The sequence below is a fragment of the Lacerta agilis genome, chromosome 15 (genome assembly GCF_009819535.1).
Source record: "Lacerta agilis isolate rLacAgi1 chromosome 15, rLacAgi1.pri, whole genome shotgun sequence".
Lineage (NCBI taxonomy): Eukaryota > Metazoa > Chordata > Lepidosauria > Squamata > Lacertidae > Lacerta > Lacerta agilis.
The window spans coordinates 37,070,620-37,094,212 of NC_046326.1; the positions used below are offsets into that span (position 1 = coordinate 37,070,620).

Genomic DNA, 23,593 nt, shown 5'->3' on the forward strand with positions numbered 1-23,593 from the left:
AGGAAGCCTCTGGATGTTCCAGATTAATTTTAAGGATCAAGACCAAAAAAAACCTGATGTTGAGCAGGTAAGGGAGAAAAAGAACAGGACGCCTTAGTTGTCCAAATTATTTTATTTGTGGCAGATTGTCTGGTTAATATTCTCCCCCCCAACCCCCCAACCCCCAAAAAACCAAACATTAGTTGTAAGTTCCCAAAAAGGGATGGAAAACCTTTCTGGATAAATCTTTCAAAAACTTTTAAAATAAAATTTCAAGGGCATAGTATTTTTCTGGGTTCAGATGTTGACCATGTAATATTTTTTTTTTTAACCTAACATTATAGAGTAATCTTTCCTCTGGAAAAAGGAAAGGTCCACTCTTCTCCTGATGAGGCTTTTTTGGCCAACAAACTGGTGTAACAAGGAAGGGAAGAAAAACAAAAAGCTACTGCATTGCCGGACAATACTTGAGTCACGTTTTCCGCCGTTTTTCATGTGCTTGGCTTCATTTATGTATATTGTCGAACTGGGCTTGCGGTTTCGTTTTGTGGATGCTGTATATCTTCACCAAAGTAGCTACAGCATTCACTCCACGGGACATTAGGATTAAGGCCCCCCAGATTATGGGGGTTGCTGGTTTAGTGCTCTGAAAATAAAAATGCTGTCTCACAAAGGAACCGAAGAAGTGGACCTCGAGGAGAGACCGTTAACTCTCTCCATCGTGACTGGTTTGAAAGACCTTGTTCTTTCTGCTCCTTGCCCGACTCCCTTCAGATCCCCCAGTAAGGCACGAAGGTTCTTCTCTCCCTCATGTAAACATCTGGCATTATGCCGTACGGAGTCTGTACCATTTTAACGGTGTTCCTCCCGTACAGCTCCCGCTCGTAGTCTATGAGCTGCCTCCAGAAACCCACGTTGGGATGGATGACCGGGCGCCTGGACTTCACCCAGTTGTAAGCCTCCAACAAGGTGACATTCTGGTATTTCATAAGGTAGGCGATGCAGAGGGTGGCCGACCGGCTCACGCCAGCCGCGCAGTGGACCAGGGTCACGCCATGCTTCCGTGCCACGCTCTGGATCTTGTCGGCCACGCTGTCAAAATACAAGGAGATGGGGGCGTTCGGCATGTCAGCTACAGGCACTTTGACGTACTCGAACTCGGGGAAGTTGAAATTGGGGAGCTCGATGGTGGCGTTGACGATGCATGTGATTCCGCGGGCCAGGAGGAGCTGCCTGTTGGAGGCGACGCTTCCCTTACTGATGTACAGGAAGGGGGTGATTTGGGCAATGCCACCCAGCGCCCCTTCGGAATACAGGCGAGGAGTCATTAGAGTTCGTGGCAAAGTGTAGTGCCTTCGGGAGGTCATGAGCAGGGTCCTGGGAGGTCCTCAGGCTTCCATTCCAGGTGCGCAAAACCCAGATTAAAATTCCTGTCTTGATAAGGTGGTGGAGCTTGGCTTGCGTCGTTACTTCACCTGCAAAAACGCCAAGGAACAACAGCTTTACAAAACATGTCCATACATGCCGGAAAGCTAGGGGCTCTGAAAGGTTCTTTGGTTTCTGCCCAGCTGTTCCTACCCAAAGGAGCACAGTTAAATGTGTGTGTGTGGGGGGGGGGACCATGTGTGCTGCCTCTGAGCACCTTGGAAGAACAGCAGAATAAACAGTTAAATAAAATAATGCTGATTTGGGGCAGAGGTTGCCAACCATTTCAGACCTATGGGCACATTTGCAAGCCAGAGAAAGTGCCATGGACACCACACGGACCGCAACCGCAAACATGCACAACATACTGGCCCCCGCAAGCAATTAGGTTTGAGAAAAGCGTTTTTGTTTAATGCTTCCTCCCTCCCCAAAAAACACCTGTTGTTGTATATAAGGCTCCTCAGACCAGACCCATTGAACCTGATAGATATAAGTAACTGACATTAATTTAAGCGAGTCAACTCTTGAGTTGGATAAAACTCCTGACTTTTAATTTTTCTCAAAAGTGCTACAGTATGCCTCCTTCCCCCTTTAACAGAAAGCATTTTCACCCAACCCTATCTGTGCTGCCAGGGCAGGGGCCATAGCTGATGGGTCAGGGTCACAGCTAGGGAGTGAGGTATTGAGGTAATCCTTTTCTCTTTCCTTTTCCAATAAAATTATCCCTCCCCTGTTGTAATTAGGCTTAGATGCCATCTATTATAGCCAGGAGTCATTTTCAGCAGGTGGGTCACAGTGGGGTTAGGTTTAGAGTCAGCCATCACCCTTCTCCCCATTGCAATGGGGCTTAGGAAATAAACCATTGGCTGCAACAGAAGCCTTGTTCTCAGGCCTGTTTGCAGTGGGGTGAGGGGCAGGGGGCTGTGAGCCGCCACTGTGGGCACAAATGTGTTCGTGGGCACTGTGTTGGTGACCCACAGCTGTTGAGAGCTGTTCTATAACCTTTGCCCCCCCCCCCCAAGTAGTACGTCTTAAATGAAAAATTGGCTTCTGTTGGAAAACGTGTGAATGGTTCTGGGCTGAGGACAATAGATAAAACATAGGGCAGAGTTTGTTTGTTTGTTTCAACTGGAAAGGAAGGAACTGCAGGCTTGTTTATTAGGGCTGCCGTATGTCCACGGGGAATTTCCGAAAGGTGACGCTTTGTCCTGGATCTTAGGCAAGTCAATCGAAAAATTGCAGGTTTTTTGGCTTAATTTTGGGGTGCCCTGGTTTTTACTTTCTGAAATATAATATAATATAATATAATATAATATAATATAATATAATATAATATAAACAAAAAAGAGAGGCCCCCGTAAATAAGGATTAACAGACAAGCCTGCTTGCAAAGACTCTTGGGAAATGCAGTTTTATCAGCCCTGCCTGTTGTTCACTGGACTACAACTCCCATAGTTCCTTGCTTGGGGTTGGAAAGAGCTACAACCTCTGGCCCCAAAGACTAATTTTAACGTCGTCCAGGCACCCTCAGTTTGGCTGCTGTACTGAAAATACAGTAACACCAAGTGCCTTTTGCCTCTTCTGCCTGGACTTTAATTATGAGGTAAGGAAGCATTTACTTTGGGGGGTGGGGTAACTCTAGGGTGCCCCTCATGTACCATTTTGTGGGGAGCAGATGCAAGATGTGATTGGGGTGGGAGCTTTGGCAGCCCTTTAGTCAACCCGCCCGGCCTCCATTTAACCTGGCAGTTGTAGCCAACGGGCTCCAGGAGCAGCCCTTTTAATTTCCCACAATGCCCTTGGCTGCTGCCGCACTCCAAGGCATTGTGGGAAATTTACAAATGGCAGCTGCTAGATCCAGCAGGTCATTTTTTGGGGCGGGGGGGGGGGCCCACAGCAGATGTCAAACTGCCAGGTGGACTGCTTGGACCCTCAGCAGCACCCCAGATGCCGACAAAAGGGAGAAGGCTATTTGCAAGGTTAAATTAATTGTGTGTGTAAAAGCTGCCAAATAAATAAGAGCAGCAAGGCATTGTGTTCCTCTGAGGTTGTCATTTTAACATGCTTGGTTTAATAATCACCTCAGGCACAAAGCGCCTCGCTAGGCCAAAAATAAACAATAACAAAAAAAAAACACCCTCATCGCAGCAAACACTGATAAATCCACTATGGTGTGCGGTTGTGTTTGCCTGACGGTGTGGAATTTTAATTCGAACGTAACAAAAGAGTTGGCAGGGGAGCGTTTAAAGGGAGGTTTCTCCAGCTCCAGAGGCCTTTCAATAGACTCATTCAGGGGCAAGACCCCATTTTTCACCGCCTCCCTTAACGAGCTGGCTGGCTTCGTTAGTGCAACATGCGCATCTTTGGCTGCCCTGATGCAGAAACTGCTCAAACAGGGGTGCCAAGCGGAAGGTCGCGGCTGCAAAATGGATCTCGCCGGGCCCTCATTTTGGCAGCCGTCATCCAAGATATCAAACCGCAGTGCGAAACCTCTGGCCTGCGGGCCAAATTAGGCTTTTGAAGAAGCTGTTTCGGCCCTGCCATGTTTACCTGCCCTACGCCAGGTGTAATTATGCAGCTCAGATGAAAGCAAGGTTTGCAAGCACTGTCAAGCAGCGACTCTTGCCCAACAGTCCCATCATGCTTTTGCAGATGCCACTGTGGCCGCTGAAAAAACTAGCAAGGTGCAGTTATTAGTGACTTGGGTTCAAATCCCCACGGAGCCATAATGCTGTGCTGCGTCTCTTGGCCATCCCCTACCTTGTCAGGTTGTTGTGAGGAAAGAAAGAGAGAGGGGAGAACTACGTACATAATCCTGAGCTCCCTATAGGAAGGGCAGGATAAAATGTAATAGATAATGCCAACAGGACACCTTGAAACATGTTTTTCCTCACATTGATAGTTCTTTGGAATCTCACGAGGCAGTGCTGGAGGAATTAAAGTAAACCAAGCTGTGGCTTTAGTGTGGGAGGCTTGGCATTTTCTGTATTGTATTTTCTATACTTTGGTTTATTAGATTTGTTCTCCCCTCCCCCCTTGTATTGGGTGTGAATGGCGGGTGAGGATCAGGGAGTCGGGAGTGGAAATGGTTGGCGTTTGCAGCTGTGATGCTGAAAAAGCAAAAAAAGAAAAAAAGGAATAAACCCCTAACTGGAAATGCTTGGCTAATTAATTCACACCACAGCTTTGCACAATCCAAGCATATATTTTTTTCAAGGCTTGCTTGCTTCCAAAAACGCAGGAGGGTGGAAAGAAACAGCTCTCTCTAGTCTGGCAGGGTAAGACTGCTGCGAAGGACAGTGGGGAGAGCTATGTTCATCTGAGCCAACTTTGAGAGAGAGAAAACTCTTCCATGCATGTGTATATCAGTTGTTTTCTCTGTCTTAAAAACATAAGAAGTGCCTGGCTGTTTCAGGCCAATGTTTGTCCTGGTCATCATATTGTTCTGCATTATACTGCATTTACTCACTGCCTATTTTAAAAGCCTAGCACCTTATTTGCTGAAAGAGCAGAGTAAAAACATTGAGGAACAGCCAGATCATTATAGTGGGTAACCCAAGGTTGCTGCAGAGTTGTGGTTGCTGAGCACAGGATCTGAACAAAAAGGGGCGCAAATTGTGAATTGTCTTGGTCACAAAATGAACCCCCTGCATTGCTGCAAGCCCTGGCTAAGCAGGTCAGGTTGCTTTGGCCTCAGATCAAGTTGGCCTGAATGACATGCTTACCGCCAAGGTGAGAGGAGGCAAAGCCAGAGCACCATGCTAAGCGCTTTATTTTTAAAGTCAAATTTGAGGCTTGTGTGTGTTCATTCACAGCTCAGCTTCTCCAGCCGGGAGTCAGCTTTGTTAAGAGCTTCCTTGATATTTCCCTGCACTTTTGAAGTGTGTTCTGTCTTCCTTTTTTGAGTGGCTTTTCACCGGTGCTTAGAGCCAAGCTAAAAATTTGTCGTTAATAAATATGCGCTGGCTCCAAAGTGGGAAGACTTAAGAACCTGACTCACATGCCCAAGCTAATGGCACATATTGGCAGTGACTCGTGACCAAACGTTGCAGTGCGAAGTGCTGCTGTTCAGGATGCCAGCCAGCCAATTGTGCCCTTTCCTGAGTTACTCCATTTCTTCCCTCCTCCCACATCTGATTTCCTCCCCTGCAAAACAGTCGGCCGGTTCATTCTGTGCCCAAGGAACATCCTCAGTTCTTGCACTGAGTTGTTTTTGCATTTTCTCTCCCTTGGGTTTATTTTACCCTAAATATTTTTACACTTCTGGAAACCTTGGAGTTTCCCTCTTAGGCCTGAATGGTGCTAATTTGGCTACATAAGGAAACACAGTTGGAGATTTGGAGTGGGAGTGAGGGCTGTATAACTCAGTAGTAGAGCAGCTGTCTTGTATGCTGAAGGTTTGATTTTAAATCCACAACATCTCCAGGCAGGGCTGGGAGAGGACCCTGCCTGGAACTCTAGAAAGCTGCTGAGAGTCATTGTAGACCAGTTATGGCCAAACTTGGGCCTCCAGCTGTTTTCGGGACTACAACTCCCATCATCCCTGACCACTGGTCCTGTTAGCTAGGGGTGATGGGAGTTATAGTCCCAAAACAGCTGGAGGGCCAAATTTGGTCATCACTGGTGTAGACAATACTGAGCTAGATGGACCAAGGTATAACTCTGTAGAAGGCAGTTTCCTGTGCTCTCATGTTCTGAGTCTAAAGCATACTTACAATTCTGTTTTCAGTGTTCCAAGTGCCTCAAGTTCATGATCTCTTTCATAGGAGCTTGGTGTGTTGTAGTGCAAGAATGCAAGGGACTAGCGACCCTCCAGGTTGTTGTTTTTTTGATTACAACTCCCATCATCCCTGACCACTGGCCATGCTGACTAAAGCTGATGGGAGTTGGAGTCCAACACCATCAGGAGGACCACAGACTCCCCACCCCTGGAATTGTGGTTGAGAGTGTCAAACTAGTATCAGGGATATGCAGGTCGAAGTCCCCTCTCTGTCAAGAAGCTTATCGGGTGACCTTGCACCAGGGACCACCTCTCAATCCTGATCTACCTCACAGGATTGTTGTGAGGGCAGCAACACGATGTGCACCACCTTGAGTTCCGTGGAGGACAGGCAAGATGCATTTATAATATAGCAAAAAATAGGAATAATTCTTACAACAAACTAGCAAAGGTAAACCAGAAGCAGGACTGAGGGTAACAGTCATGGCTTACTTAAAACAAAATTCCTTCTAGTAGAACCTTAGAGACCAACTAAGTTTGTTCTTGGTATGAGCTTTCGTGTGCATACATGAAAGCTCATACCAAGAACAAACTTAGTTGGTCTCGACTTAAGGTGCTACAGGAAGGAATTTTTTAAATTTTTATTTTGTTTTGACTATGTCAGACCAACACGGCTACCTACCTGTAAATGGCTTACTTAAATTCTTGAATAACCTGAGAGGTCATTATAAGAACAGACTAGGTGGGCTATTGGCCTGATCCAGGAGGATCATCTTATGCTCTTACGTTTAATTGCAGTGCAAAAATTCCACCCCAGAAGGTGTATTCGAGAGTGAGTGGGCTTATGTGCTTAGCTGTTTGTTAAATATGCCACTTGAGGCAAAGAACTGCTTCAAGCGGCCTGTGATGTCTTTGAAAATACACCCAACCGTAAAAGCCCAACTACACAAAATTCTAAAATTATCTAAAGCCCATGGAAAATGCAACATCTCATTAACTCTCTACTAAGCTCAATGCTTAAAAGCAAGAGCATGTTTTTAAATCCTAATAACAAGAGACTGTGTTGGCCAGTTCTCAAAGGAAAGAAGGGGGGGGGGAGAGAGAGAGTAAGGAACTGGGTGGTGTTTCTGAAAAACAGCTTCAGTTGGTTCAGTGCTATGCAAGCTCGGAATGGTGGACGGATGGGGAACCTACAGCCCTTCAGAAGTTTTTAGGGTACAGTTCCTATCACCCCTGACCATATGCTATGCAGATCTAAGGCAAACTGGGGTTAGGGATAGTCTGTCAACATCTGGAGGTCCTCTTGGTTTCACCATCACTAAAATAGTGGGAAGCATATCAGCTCTCCATTATAGTTTTGTTTTTAAAACAACCATGTTTCTAGTCCTCAGGAATATTATTTAATATTTTTTTTAACTTTCTCTCCAGAACATTTCACTTCTAGCCTTTTCTTTCCTCCCTGTTGTTACATTTTGTGGTTCCCTTTTCCTAGCACCCCAATGTAAAATTGTCTTTGCAAGGCCCCCACATAAAAGGGAAATCTATAGTTGACTGGATTTCCCAATATTCTGTTTGTGTGTTTTATCAAAAACGCAAAATAAGATGACACCACACTACCTTTTTCATCCTTTCATGGAAGCCAGGTTCCACCATTAAGTTTTCTGTATGTCTTGCCCCACTGAACGGCTGCAAGCCTATTCAGTCACTGCTTACTGTCCTGAATATAACTTCAAATTGCTTCAGGCATCTGAAAAGCTGCCTTTGTGACATCAGCATTTAACTCAGCCAATCACCTTAAACGTGATAGGCTGTTGGGTGGGATTAATTCAGTGCTGGATTTAGGGCACTGCGGGCAGTTCTCCCATACGGGGCCGTGAGTCAAGGGGGCACGAAATAATAATAAAACTTATATTTATATGGGTACCTACTGAGAAGATCCATAAGAAGCAACTGTACCAAAAGGAATGATTGTGAAAATGAGAAACATTGTCCCAAATTTTGTCCTCGCTCAGGGCTCTGTATTACCAAGGCCCGCTCCTGATTACTTAGATTAAGAGAGAGGATGGTGGATAAAGATTAGCTTCCTTTTAATTGGGCTTTCCATTTTTCCCTTTGACTCGTGACTTTTAAAAAGTTGTGTATGGTAAATTTATCAAGTGTAAACCACGTTGTCTTTCTTTGAAGAATATACAGATACTTCAATTTAAAAACAATCAATTCCCCTATTTAGGTATTGGAGCTCTTTTTGATACTAGGTTGGGCAAACCTTGCATTGCATGTTGGATGTTTGTAGCTAGAGTTGTATGTGTTTTTTTAAAAAAAGTTAAAGTTAGGTCTTGTTCGTACAAGCTTCCAATGAGGTAGACAGCCTGTGATGCATCAGGCTGCAGACAGGAGGCAGTACTTCATGACAGAATGCTCTCTGGGATTTTGTGTGTGTGTGTGTGTAGTCTCCCTCCACATAGACAACTAGCTTGCCAAGGGGAAGCCCTTCACCCTGACATGCTAGTTTTCCATAGGCATAGAATCTTGATTTTGTTTGGTGGAATATTCAGTTACATGGACCTCCACAATTAGGTTTGAAGTGGTGTGACAGACATAAAGTTGCCACCTCCCTGAATGTTCTCTAAGGACTAGACCAAGTTGTATCTCTGCTCGGTAAACCAGAATCTAAAACGGATTCCAAACTGGATCCTGAGCAATTTCTCCCACCACCTGTGGGCCGTTTTGACAAGTGGGCTGGGCCACCCACCTGTCAGTCACTTGATATAACCACGACAGCCAATCAGGCTTTCTGTAAGCACCAACCAGTTGTGTTGACATCATATATATGGCATCTTATGTGGGACAGGTGGATGTGGTTTGGGGGAAACAGTCCCACAAGCCTAATCTGGCCAGAGGTTCCCCATCTGGCCACCAGTAAACTGAATGGATGGCTCTAGTTCATCCCCAAGGCCTGGCGGGTGGGTGTCGATAGATATGAACTGAGGCCCAGGGCCCAGTGTCTGTCTGGAAGCCTTTGAGATCTGTCGCAAGCACAGCATTCTGTGTACTGGGCCAGTCTGGATTGATTGGTCCAATTCTGCACAAGGCAGGTCGATACATTCCAAGACTGTAGTAATAAGCCTCTAGAGTAAAAACGGTTAGAAACATAAAGCAACCCCCCCTCTGACATCATTACCCTCCTGCTGCTAAATACCAAATTAAGTGACAAGATCTGAGGCTACTTGTTTCATTCCATCTCTTTTTGTCCTCCCTATTACACCTTAATAGGCATCTCCCTATTACCCCTTAAATTTTTTTATGGCAGTGTTTTTACACCAGCCTGCCTGGCAAAGAGGAACCTCAGCACTAAGCTTGGGGGGGGGGGCAGTGTTTCCAGGGTGTGCATTGTTTTAATTTCTTCAGAGATTAAACCTCAAAGCAGCAGTACTCATTAAACAAGCCCTTGAAACAATCACTACATCAAAATGGATTATGTGGCCGGCTACTTCATTGAGTTGAGGGAGCTTTGTCCAGTTCAGGGAGGAGGAAATATGAGGGTGGGGGCAGACAACGGCTCAGTTATTATCTTGGTGTCTCCGTATTTCACCTTTTTACTTGTTTCTAAGTTCTCAGCATTTAAACCCCTATTGGGTTAACAAAAAATGATAGAAATGCTCAGAAAATGCCTGTGTGCATTGTGCATTTAAAGTTCACTGCCCCAAATCCTTGGACCTGTAGCTCACTCCTAATAGATCTACAAGTCCTAGCACCCTTAGCAAACTACAATTCCCAATATTCTTGGGCTGTAGGGGTGGAAATGTGCTTATATACGCTGTCTGTTTATTTTTAAATGCCGTTTTAATCAAAGATTATGGGCAGTTTCCACCTAAATTTAGACTTAGGGCAGATCCACCGAAATCAATGGACTCAAGCCATTTCCGAGTCCATGAGTTTGGACCCAGTCTAGTGTTTTGAACCCCGGTACGGTTGTCCAGCCAGTGTCAGAATAAATGATGCCCTTTCCGTTAGCAAGGCCGGAGGAGGAAGGCCATCACGAGCCAATTATTTTTATAGAGTGTTTTATACATGGCTGCAAATCACAGTACAGTGGTGGCGGGGGGGGGGAGGGGGGCAGGGAAATGCAGCCAAGGTTCTCCCCCCTACCCTCTGCTCGTGGTCGGCCAGTGTGCTTCTGCTGCTCTGTAGATAATTCTCGGCAGGCTTCATAAACTCATCTGGACAGTCACTCAGCAGAACTAACAGCAAATGAGTTCCAATTTCCCCACTGAATAGAAGCTCTCAGCCTTAAAAAAATGATTGCGTTTTTTTTTAAAAAACGAACCACATTTACCAACAAAGCTCAAGCCCTCTAATGAGAAAAGAGTAAGGGGATTGGGATTTTTTGGGGGTGGGAGTCCAATGTTTCTACCACATGTGCACTTGGAGGATTTCTGAAGCTTCTGGTGCCTTTTCTTTTTTTGCACTGAAAAATAATAATTGCAAGTGGCTGTCATTATATTACAGGTATAAGGGCTGTTGCCTGTTATTATATAAGGCCTGCCTGTTATTATATAAGGCCCACCTAGTCCAGCATCCTGTTCTCGCAGCAGACAACCAGATGCCGCTTCTGGAAAGCCCACAAGCATTATCCGAGTACAATAGTCATAGAATCATGGAATCATAGAATTGTAGAGTTGGAAGGGACTCTGGGGGTCATCTAGTCCAGCCCCCTGCAATGCAAGAATCTCAATCCTCTCCTCAATCTTCCCTATCAGCTGGAGATGGGGGACAAATTTGATTCAGTTTGCATTTAAAAGCAAACCTGCTCTTCTATGAATTTTGCAGGGCCATTCAACACCAAGTATCGTGTACAGAATTGCACATACTGAAGTGAAGTGTTTGTAGACATGGCCATTATTATTGTGGCAGTTCCCAAACTTTTTCACCCATGGGCCACTTGAAAATTGTTGTTGTTGATTATGATTAAATTCAACAGCAGGTCCCAGGATGGTTTACGACATTTTAGAATTCACAACAGTTAAAACCGATTACGGGTATCAAAGGCCAAGATGGTCTTACGGACCACTTAATGATTTTTCTACCTGTTGTAGCAAATGCCATTCGCTGGTGCTAGGTGCTGTATCATTTGTCCTTGTATTATTACTGCTTATTTTATTTTGTATCACACTCTATTCTTTTAGACTTCTCATTCCACAGAACTCAAATCACAATACAATAAATTATAACCTAAGAAATAAAAGAAGCACAAAAACGACAACTGAAAATCAATATAAACGCATAATGTGGACATGCCATGGACCGCTTGAATGATGGTCAGGGACCACAGATTGGGAACCCCCAAGTACTGTTGAAAATAACATTTAAAAATGCATTACAATTGCAAAAATGTATATATTAGGAGAAAAAGTCACTGAAATGCTGATGCATTTTCATGAGGACTTAAACCCCTCCCTACAAACTGATATGCAGACATGGAGAAATGAAGACTGGAGAAAGTGAGTGAAACCAAACTGACACATTTGTACATCCCTAATAGCCATTGATGGACATGGGTAGAGCTGTGGGTTAAACCACAGAGCCTCTTGGGCTTGCCGATCAGAAGGTCGGCGGTTTGAATCCCCACAATGGGGTGAGCTCCCGTTGCTTGGTCCCTGCTCCTGCCTACCTAGCAGTTCAAAAGCATGTCAAAGTGCAAGTAGATAAATAGGTACCGCTTTGGCAGGAAAGTAAACGGCGTTTCCGTGCGCTGCTCTGGTTCGCCAGAAGCGGCTTAGTCATGCTGGCCACATGACCCGGAAGTTGTACGCCGGCTCCCTTGGCCAGTAAAGCGAGATGAGCGCCACAACCCCAGAGTCGTTCGCGACTGGACCTAATGGTCAGTGGTCCCTTGACCTTTTACCTTTAATAGCTATTGATGGTTTTATCTACCAGGGAACTGTCCAATCTTTTTAGAAGCCATCTAAATTGGTGGCCATCTTAATGAGATCTTCACAAGTGCAGAGGTTTCACAAGGTTAGTTCCAAGTAGGCCTGAGCCTTTGACATGTCTGCTGCTGCGAAGGCTTGCTTCCTGGATGTTTTGCTAACAATCATCCATGTGTCTCTGAGCTTGGAGTTAGGCCTCCAGGTCAGAAGGGCTCAGCTTCCTGTTGGCCGGACTTCTCCCTGTTTCCTCATTTAAACTACCAGCCTCAGAACAAATGCGAAATTCAGCTTCTTCAAAACACACTTATTAATCATGACGATCATCTCTAATTACATATTAGAGGAGCCCCCCCCCCCATTTCCATTAGACATTCCCCAAAGTTTAAAGGCTGTCCTTTGAAGAGGAAATAAAGCAGTTCCTTAAGTAAAGAAGGCCAGACGTACTAAATGATTTTAAGCCATTAAGCCTCCTTTCTCCTTGACTGTGGAGGCAAAGAAGATAAGGATTTGAGGGGAGCGGGTAAACTGAGCTTCCTAGGAGACTTTGCCAATAATATGCCCAATTTTGTGTATGTATATACAATTTTATGTTAGGGCGCTGGCAGAGGCAAGGAAGCGGTGGCTTTCCAGATGTTGGTGTACTGTAACTCCCATCATCCATGAGTTCTGGACATGCTGGCTGGGTCTGATGGGATTTGGAGTCCAGTAACATTTGGAGAGGACCACAGGTTCCCTCACACCGGTTGTGTGGTCTCTCCCTTTGGGGCAGGAATGGGAAGATTGTGGCTCCACGGTTGTTGGGACTCCAGTTGTCATCAGCATTCACCTGCATGGCCAGTGGCCATGGATGATGGGAATTGTAGTCTAGCACTATCTGGAGGGTGACAGGCTCCTCGCCTTAAAAAGAAGCAAAATTAAAAAGGCACCCCTGCCTACCCTCTAAATAAACCCATCACTGCTTGTCTGCAGGCAACCCATTTTTTAAGGAACTCTTACTGCAAATGAAGATGGTTTTATTTATGATGCAGACCGCAAGGTAGAGGGAGCTGCAGATTTGTAGCATGTTTATTGAGCAAGTGCTAGGCAGGACAAGGCTGATTATCCATGAATTTGCAATTTAAACGTAGTGCCTTTGACTTGCTCTTGTTTTGGAGGTGTTATTGGAGTGTGCTTTAGGCTCTTATGTGCCTGGGTGCCCTGTGTGTTGTGATAAGAACCAGACACCATGAGTATGCACAGATTTGCCGCCAAGGAATATATATATATATATATATATATATATATATATATATATATATATATATATATTATATTCATCTTGAGATGAAGGGGCTTGGAAATACATGCCAAAGCAATATCCAAATGCCACTCATGGGAGTTGCAGTCGATGTAGGGATTATTAATAAAGACTGGGACAAGGCAATAGAATCAGCTTTCTTTCTCCATCTAAGGCAAAGGCCTGGACTGAGTTTCTGATAAAAAGTAAAACTTGATATATAATCAGGGTATCTAAAGGGGGGTGGGGAGCTGTAGCCCTCCAGATGTTGCTGAACTGCAACACCCATAATCCCTGGGCACTGACTGACCATGCTGTTTGAGGGGGTGATGGGAGTTGCAGTTCAGCAACACCTGGAGAGCCAGAGGTTCCCCACTCCTGGTATACAGTATATGGTATGATATGTACAGAATATCCTGGATTGGGTTGGTTATACAGATTGACATCATCCTGGACCATTGCGCCTACAGCCTTCCCAGTGTGGTTGGACTAAAACTTCAGTCATCACTGGCCTTGCTGGCCGGGGGTGCCGATGGGAGTTGGAGTCCAACAGGGCACCAGGTTAGGGAAAGGCTGGCTTAGACCATCTTTCATGGGAGCTTGTGCTGGTGCAAGCTGGTGCAATAAAACTGCTAGCACATTTGCAAAGCTAAGCAGGGTCCAGTAAGCTTTCAAGTTGGATGGGGACCATGTGTTGAGATTCCTGCATTGCATGGGGTTGGATTAGATGACTCTCAGGGATCCCTTCCAGCTCTACAATTCTACAATTATATGAATGTGGAGACTTTGAACTTGTTCTCTTTCTTTGGTGTATCTCATTTCAGGTTGTAGCCTGTTTTATTTGCCTCTTAGGAGTTAGTGGGAGGCATTCAAGAAGCTAACTGAGCCACTCATTGGGAGGCATACGTTAAACTACTGCAAATTTGTTTTGGGAAGGCTGAAGTTCCTAGGAAGCTTAGGCAGGGTTCCTTAAGAGCAGGGGTTGGGAAACTGCAGATCCGGGAGCCTAACAGGAACCTTTTGTTGAAAAAGTATGGTTGCTGGGAGTTCACCGACAGCTCTCTGGTAAAATGAGAATCAAATACGATGAGAGCTGTTATGTACTGAGTTGAATAGGATCCAAACTGCAGCAGGCTGATTGGTCCTAGAACAATAGGATTGAGATTGCAGCAGTCTGACTGGTCCCAGAACAATAGGATTGAGATTGCAGCAGTCTGATTGGTCCGCAGGAGCCACCCAATCCAGCTCCAGGTGGAAGTGAATCTGCACTCTGATTGGCATACAGGAGTATCCCGGAATTAGCCAATCACGTGGGGCCCATTGTGTAAATAGTGTATATAAAGCAAACGTTTTGGGGGAACTACAGTCCTCACTACTATGAGCTGAATAAAGAGCATGAAATTCACACTCGACTCCGAGTATCTTTCACTGGCGACGAGGATGGGATCCCGCTGAGCTGACTGCAACACACAGCACCGCAGCAACGCCACCTGCCGCACAGCTGCCTCGCACCGTGTATCCAGGCTTCAGCTCCGGGTCCCAAGGAACTCAAGATGGCAACAGACAGCAGCTTCTCGCCGTTCAACCCAGCATCAGGAGACTGGGAAGGATATGCCACCCGTTTCACCTTTCTTCTAGAAGCTAAAGGGGTCACCAACGATGCCAAGAAGAGGGCGATATTCTTCAGCGTCTGCGGAGAGGAGACATTCGAAATCGCCCGGGCTCTCCTTGCGCCTGATGATGTCGCTACCGTTCCTTACAAAACAATAGTGGAACGGCTGAAGGGGCACTTCTCGCCACAGCCCTCGGTGGTGGCTCGTCGAAATGCCTTCTATGCAAAGCGGCAAGCCCCTGGGGAAACCATAACGGGGTTTGTGACCTCCCTCCGCCAAGCCGCTCGGTTCTGCAACTTCTCAGAGTTGGAGAACATGCTGCGTGACCGCCTCGTCGGTGGCCTGAGGGACGAGAAGCTGCAACGACGCCTCTATGCCAAGAAGGACCTAACGTTCCAGGTCGTTCTGGAGGAGGTCCTGGCAACAGAAGCCGCCGAGAGGTCGATGCAAGAGGCACGGCCGAGCGTGCCGTCCCAACCAAGGGTCCACCAGGAGGACCTCATCGACGATTCAGGATCAGACAGGGAGGAGGTGCACAGAGTACAGCAGCGCACTCAAGCCGTGCACACACCACAGCTGCCTCGACCAGAAGGAGGGAACTGCGCAAGCTGCGGGGAGAATCACGAGAGGAGGACCTGCCGTTTCCGCAATGCCGAATGCAGGCAGTGCAGAAAATCAGGCCACATCGCCCGGGTGTGTCGGGCTCAGCCCACCCGACGCCAGGCATCAGATGACCGCCCCAAGAGCCCCAGGTCCCGGGGCCCAACGCACCAAGGCAACTCGACGGAGACCACGGACTACCAGGTATACCAGTTGCCCCACCCCAACATAGAGAAAATTTATGTAGAGGTACAGATAGAGGGGGCCCCGTGCCGCATGGAGCTGGACACAGGTTCAACCCTATCCATAATCTCGGCACGGACTTTAAGGAAACTGTGCCCTAGTGGGGGTCCCAAACTCAGGCCGGCCCCATTCACCCTCCGGGACTTCCAGAAACGTAAGGTCCCCACAATGGGGGTGGGGACCTTCAGGGTGCAATATCGAGGGCGGACGCGGCAACTGGACTTGCTCGTGGTCAAGGGCTCCTATGTTAGCTTACTGGGATTGGCATGGTTTGGACCACTGGGGCTAGCCGTCACCGGGGTGAACCGCACTAGCTTACAAATGGATGTGGACGCCATATGCAAGGAGTTTCCGGCGGTTTTCGATGGGAAATTGGGACAGTATACGGGCCCCCCTGTTGCCCTACAGCTGGACCCCACAGTACGACCTGTCAGGCTCAAGGCCCGCCGGGTCCCGTTCGCCCTGAAACCCCGTATAGACGAGGAATTGGACCGGCTCGTGGAGCAAGGAGTGCTGGAGCCTGTACCTAATGCCACCTGGGAAACCCCGATCGTCACACCCGTCAAGCCTAATGGTTCAGTCCGCATCTGCGCAGACTACAAATGTACCATAAACAAGGCCCTCATGGCCCACGCATACCCAGTGCCAGTGGTCAGCCATGTCCTCGCCACCCTGGCTGGGTCAAAAATTTTTGGCAAGCTGGACTTGGCCCAAGCCTATCAACAGCTGCCAGTAGATGAAGCCACAGCAGAGGCACAGACGATTGTGACGCACAGGGGAGCGTTCAAGGTAAAGCGGCTGCAATTCGGTGTCAGCGTGGCACCAGGCATATTCCAGAATCTAATGGACTCGCTGCTTAAAGGGATTCCTGGCGTCACCCCCTTCTTCGATGATGTGTTGATTGCCGGGCCCACGGCAGAGGAGTTTGAGGACCGCCTTCGCACCGTTCTGCACCGTTTCCAGACGGCGGGTCTCAAGGTGAAGCGGGAAAAGTGTCTACTAGGAGTGCCTCAGGTGGACTTTCTGGGATTTATGGTGGATGCAGAAGGGGTCCACCCGACTGGGGACAAGGTACGGGCCATTTGTGATGCCCCAGCGCCCAAGGGCAAGACTGAACTTCAGGCCTTCTTGGGGCTATTGAACTTTTACCATGCCTTCCTTCCGCATAAGGCAGCAGTAGCAGAGCCCCTACACAGACTCCTGGACAAGCGGGCCCCTTGGGTGTGGGGCCAGCGCCAGGAGGCCGCATTCCAGGCAGTCAAGGACTTGCTCGTCTCAAACTCGGTCTTGGCACACTTCGACGAGAGGCTGCCGGTGGTGCTAGCATGCGACGCCTCACCCTACGGCATTGGCGCTGTCCTTGGACACCAACTCCCAGATGGAAGAGAGGTGCCAGTGGCATACTTTTCCCAGACACTCACCGCAGCCGAGCGGAACTACTCGCAAATCGACAAGGAAGGTCTGGCAATCGTGAAGGGCGTAAAAAAATTCCATGATTTCTTGTACGGGCGGCCCTTTACCGTGGTGACTGATCACAAGCCGTTGCTTGGTTTGTTTGCCCCCGAAAAGCAGACCCCCCAAGTGCTGTCTCCTCGTGTCCTCAGGTGGTCAATTTTCCTTGCCGGCTACCAGTATGTACTGATTCACCGCCCTGGGAAAGCGATGGGCCACGCAGATGCTCTCAGCAGGCTACCACTACCAGAAACAGGCCCCGACCCAGCACCCGCACAAGAGGTTATGAGCCTGGAGCTGCTTCCCGACCGCCCTATTCAGGCACAAGAAGTTGCACACCATTCCAAGAAAGATAGGGTCATCTCCCGGGTCCTGGACTGGGTGTGGAGGGGATGGCCCAGCAGCAGCCCCGGGCCAGAATTCGCTGGCTACACAACCCGTAAACATGAACTGTCGGCCCACAAGGGGTGCCTGTTATGGGGAAGCAGGGTCGTCGTTCCTGAGCCCCTTCGCAAAAGGGTCCTTGCAGCCCTTCACGAGACACACCCAGGGGTAGTGAGAATGAAGGCCCTCGCCAGGAGTTATGTATGGTGGCCAGGGATTGACGGAGAGATAGAGACCTGGGTCAAACACTGCCAGGCCTGCCAAGAATCCCGCCCAGATCCCCCAAGGTCCCCAGTGCAGTCCTGGGAGTCCGCCCGAGCACCATGGTCACGGCTGCACATGGACTTCGCGGGCCCCTTCCAGGGGAAAACATTCTTCATAGTGGTGGACTCCTACACCAAATGGCTGGAAGTCGCACTGGTACCATCCACTTCTACGTCCGCAGCCATCAAGGTACTACGCAGGCTGTTTGCAACCCATGGACTCCCTGACACTCTCGTCTCAGACAACGGAACCGCATTTACGTCAGAAGAATTCCTGACCTTCACAACGCAGAATGCCATCCGCCACATCCGCTCAGCACCATTCCACCCTGCCACCAATGGCCAAGCAGAGCGCATGGTGCGGACCACCAAGGACACCCTACGCCGCATGACGCAAGGGGACTGGGAGTACCGCCTTGCCACATTCCTTCTAGCACAGCACAGCACCCCCAGCTCAACGACTGGCCGGAGCCCTGCTGAACTACTAATGGGCCGGCGCCTTGCAATCAGACTGGACCGCCTCCACCCCGACAGAGCTCAGGATGAGGTAGTGGTGGGTGAAGGCAGGAACCCCCGGACCTTTGTGGCCCAGGATCCAGTGTACGCAAAGAATTTTGGAGCAGGCCCAGCAGGGGTACCCGCCACAGTCACCAGGGTGACGGGCCCTGTGTCATACGAGGTGCTAACAGAGGGGGGGCAATGCTGGCGCCGCCACTGCGACCAGCTACGGCGACGATTCCCAGGAGAAAACCAGGAGGAGGACAGGTCAGAGGAGTCCCAAGGGAACAGTGGGGCATTGAGACCCGTAGAGCAGGAGGGGCCGGCAGGGGAGGCAGAATCAGTAAATACTGAGAGGACCCGAGAGGCCGAAAGGGCACCGGAACCAGAGCCACGACAGAGCGAGCTGGTTGCGCCAGACCAAACAGCCCCATCACAACCAGCAGCCTCGGAACACGAGCCAGAACCAGAACCCCTGACCAGGGAACAGCCTAGGCCGCAACGCACACGTAGGCGACCAGCGTACCTTGAGGACTATGGATGCAACCTCCCAGGCAGGACTGGAACTTAGAGGGGAGGGGTGTTATGTACTGAGTTGAATAGGATCCAAACTGCAGCAGGCTGATTGGTCCTAGAACAATAGGATTGAGATTGCAGCAGTCTGACTGGTCCCAGAACAATAGGATTGAGATTGCAGCAGTCTGATTGGTCCGCAGGAGCCACCCAATCCAGCTCCAGGTGGAAGTGAATCTGCACTCTGATTGGCATACAGGAGTATCCCGGAATTAGCCAATCACGTGGGGCCCATTGTGTAAATAGTGTATATAAAGCAAACGTTTTGGGGGAACTACAGTCCTCACTACTATGAGCTGAATAAAGAGCATGAAATTCACACTCGACTCCGAGTATCTTTCAAGAGCTAGGGTAAAATGAAGGTTTGCATCTGCCACAAGGAAATGAAGAGAGTTTCTGTTGCTCTGTTGATCCCACTGAATGAGAAAAGTGAATGTATTTCTAGAAACAAAATCCCAAACCACTGGACCACAGTCTTTAAAATACTGAGATCTAGCTGCTTAGAACACTAGTTAACTATTCAAGCTGCTTAGAACACCTTAACTATTCAAGGTACTTTTTATGGCTAGAGTTATGGTTTCCTAGTAGAATATGTTTTACTTTGAAGATTTGTATGCCAGTGGTCAGCTAGGAACTCTCTCAATTAGGAATCGCTTAAGGTTGGAAAGAGGCTATAATTTCAAAAAAAATTATTATGTTCATTGCTATCTCAGAGAAATTGACATGCAATATTCAAGAGGCTAAGGGTGACTCTGATCTTTCCAATTTCACCTCTGTTTGGGGGTTATTTATTCAATATATGTCACACGGGTGGCAAATCCCTTTGAAATATGATTTTATTTGGCGGCATCTATAAACAGGCATGAATGTTTTCTTGTTTCCCCCAGTGTACAACGTAAGTTATGTTTTTATACCGCATTTGTAATTTTATAATGGTAACCATTTTATTCACTCCTGGTATGCTGTTTTTTTCTTTTGACTTTATTATCAAAAGCTACATGTGTTAAATTGATATAGTTTTGCTGTTAATGTTTGCTTTTCTCTTTGTACGCATTATCCGTTTTCTTCCCCTGGAAGTTGCCAGACTATGACCCCCATCACCCTTCTGACCATGGAACATGGTCTTGTGGGTGTAAAACAAAGATATCCACTGAGTTGGGGAACCAAACCCTCCACACCCAAGTAGATGCTTAGGAGTATTTCCAAAAGTGAAAATCCAGACACAAAGGTTGGGGGGTTTTTTTGCTCAGAGTTGATGAGCTTTTATTGGGAAATCCCCCCCCCCAAAAAAGTTTCTGAGCTATTTGTAATGAAAATCACCAAAATTTACATTACCGGCTGCTATCATACACCCAGATTTTCCTAGACATTTCAGTGATTTCCCAGATGCTGTTTACAAGGACTGAATATTGGCTATGTCCAGGAAATTACGGACGTACGGCAACCCTGCTTAGGAGCTACACAATTATTTGCTTAACAGTCAGGCACTACACAACACCACTTAGCTCAGGGGTCAGCAGGGTGCCGGTCCACTGTTCCTCAGACCTTGTGGGGGGCCGGTCCATATTTTTTTTGGGGGGGGGAATAAATATGAAGGAATTCCTATGCCCCACAAATAACCCTGAGATGCATTTTAAATAAAAGGACACATTCCACTCATGTAAAAACACACTGACTCCCGGACTGTCTGGGGCCGGATTTAGAAGGTGATTGGGCCGGATCTGGCCCCCGGGCCTTAGTTTTCCTACTCATGGGCTAGAGTGTGGTGCTGAGAACGCCAAGGTTGCAGGTTCAATCCCCACAGGGGAGAGCTGCATATTCCTGCATTGCAAGGGGTTGGGTTCAGCCTTTCTCAACCTTGGGTCCCCAGATGTTTTTGGCCTACAACTCCCATCATCCCTGACCACTGGTCCTGCTACCTAGGGATGATGGGAGTTGTAGGCCAAAAACATCTGGGGACCCAAGGTTGAGAAAGGCTGGGTTAGATGATGCTCCGTTTCCCTTCCAACTCTATGATTCTGTTATCCTGTGTGCAAAGTTAATACATTTCCCCTGCACCTCTGATGAGTTGCCTAGTCTTAAACGGGTACAGCAGGGGTGGGGTGGGGTGGGGGAACTGCGGTCCTTTGCATGTCATTAGACTACATCTCCCATCAACCCCAGGCAGCATGGCCAGTGGTCAGGGATTGTGGGAGCTGTAGACCATCAATACTGACCTGCTGTTCGAACCTCTGACCGGCATAAACACCGTACATTTAAAGCACACAACTCCCCCCAAAGATTCCTGGGAACTGTAGTTTGTTAAGGGCGCTGGGATTTGTAATGCCACGGAGGTAAACTACAATTCCCATTATTATTTGGGGGAAGCAACATACTTTAAATTTATGGTGTGTCGTATTTGCACCTCCCATGGTGAGTAGTATTTGCATCAAAAGCCAACAGCTCCTGGAACAAAGAAACTCTCTAGGGTGTACGTTGGCCAAGAACTCCCCCTATTCCTCCATGTTGACTGGTGCTGATAGGAGTTCAGCAACATCTGGAGGACCACAGGCTCCCCATTCCTGGTATGAGACAGTAGAGCGTTTTGTGTTTATTACAATTTGAATCCGAGAGATGGGAATTCAAATCCCACCTCAAACCTAGATCACATCCAAACCATACAATTTAAGCACATTTATGTTAACAGTCATGGCTTCCCCCTCCTCAAAGAATCCTGGGGACTGTAGTTTATCCCCCCACAGAACTACAGTTCCCAGCACCCATCACAAACTATATTTCCCAAGATTTATTTGTGTGTGGGGGGGGGTAGCCATGACTGATAAAGTGGTATAAAGTGCTTTAATTGTACAAAGTGGATGTGACTCCAACCTCAGTGGGTGGCTCTATGCCTCACTTTCCCCTTCTGTAAAACGGGAATATTTATCTCCACCTCCAGAGGGTGGCTGTGAAGGAGAACCACATTGCTTTGGTTTTAAAACAGCTCCCTCGTCGAAATACTGTAATACATTGTGTATTAAAAAATGGGGGTGGGGTGTTTGTGTGTGATGGGATCTCTACCCAACATTAAAAAGCTGGCCAGCACAATGTGGCCTGGTGAAAACCAAACAAAAACCCTCCTTTGGAAAGTTCTGAATGAGCAGCGCCTAATGAAAAGGCTCGGTTCCATCTGTAACCTTTTAAATCAATAATTAACAACAGATCATTCTGATCAGCTGTCCTCTAGAAAAACGTAGGAAGGATTTTTGCAGGAGCAGAGGGGGGAAAGCAAGCCTCGAAGATGCCTGTACAGTATTTTTAAAAAGACCAGGGCAATTTGTTGTTGTTTTAGTTTTCTCCTTCTCTTTCACCAGAGAGGATGAAACTATTTATCTTCACTCCCCCCCCCCCCCGCAACTCCTACACAATACCAAGAGCGAAGGCAACACTCTCCAATAACACGGACAACACCAGGTAGGAGACTTAGAGGCACCATACCAAAATACGCCCGAAGAAACCTCTTGGCAAATAGGCTGGGGGTGGGTGGGGGGTGGCATCTTCTCTAGGGAAGCGGCAGAGCATCAGAGACAGAGCATCTGCGTCGCATGCAGAAAGTCTCAGGTTCCATCCTCACTCAGCACCTTCAGGTAGGGCTAGGAGAGACCCCTTGCCTGGGGGGGGGGGTCTGCTGCTGCCAGCCAGTGTAGGCATGCTGAGCTAGGTGCACCAGTGCTCCGACTCTGAGTAAAGCAGCTTTCTATAGCCTGCTCTTGAAACAGATTGTCGTGGGTGGAATATCCAGCAGTTTAAATGAACACAAAAGTACGTTCAGCGTGTCCCTCCTCACCTCTCAGCTCAGCATAAATGTAGACGTTCTTTGGGAGTAAACAGCCACAAGTGTGATCTTGGATCATAAACGCCCATGCACCTACCTATCTCTCTTGCACTTGAGAAGCCTAGCTCATCATACCCCCAAATCCACAAGTCATCCCTCTCTCTGGATCCCGTTTCACGATTCTCTCCCCGAACCGGCAGCAGCACCCAGGCTCAGTGGGTGGCCGGCGTTTAACTCCCAAGTGCATGCACTTCTCAAAACACCGGCTGGCCCCACGCTGGACCGCGTTCCCCAAAAGCACCTTGCAAAAACGCTTGTTCCCGAAACCTGCCTAGAGTTGGCGAGACGAGTTGCTTTCTCCCTCTTTGCCTTTGTTTCCTCTGTCCTCTCCCCGCGCCTTTAGGAGAGGCAACGCTTTCAAGCTTCTTCTTCCTCCACCTGCCCACCATGCCAGTGCTTAAGCTTTGGGGCAGCTTACCTGGTCCGCAGAAGCTTCGCAAGCCGAAAGGTATCCCTCCTGTCTGCTCTCGCCGGAACAGCTGAGAAGCAGGCTGGCTCAGCCTTGCTTATGAATGGGAGGATGGGGCTCTGGTCTTTGCGCTTACTGTGCGCTGGGGAATGTGGGGAGGGGCGGGGCCTAGCTGCTGACAGCTGATCTCCAAGCTCCGCCTTCCCAGCTCTGTTTTTGTGTGTGTGTGTGTGTGTGTGTGTGTGTGTGTGTGTGGTGCGGTGCACAGGGTTACTAAGAGACGGCTGTACAGGCTAAACCAGGCAGACTATAATAAGCAAGATGAGTCAAAGCTCCGGCTGTTTTTCTGTCCTTTTT

At 47.9% G+C, this 23,593-nt stretch overlaps 1 protein-coding gene across 1 annotated transcript; it reads right to left on the reverse strand.

The window, feature by feature from the left end:
• Positions 1 to 295: 295 nt before the first annotated feature.
• Positions 296 to 23,391, reverse strand: DUSP14 (dual specificity phosphatase 14). The gene is made up of 2 exons (XM_033172118.1): positions 23,246 to 23,391; positions 296 to 1,454 (listed from the first exon to the last, which is right to left on the reverse strand). The coding sequence occupies exon 2, from the start codon at positions 1,344 to 1,346 to the stop codon at positions 750 to 752; it is 597 nt and encodes a 198-aa protein (XP_033028009.1). The 5' UTR covers positions 1,347 to 1,454; positions 23,246 to 23,391; the 3' UTR covers positions 296 to 749.
• Positions 23,392 to 23,593: the final 202 nt, after the last annotated feature.

Coding starts and splice junctions, on each gene's coding strand:
- DUSP14 (XM_033172118.1), bottom strand. CDS start 1,346: ATGACCTCCCGAAGGCACTACACTTTGCCACGAACTCTAATGACTCCT.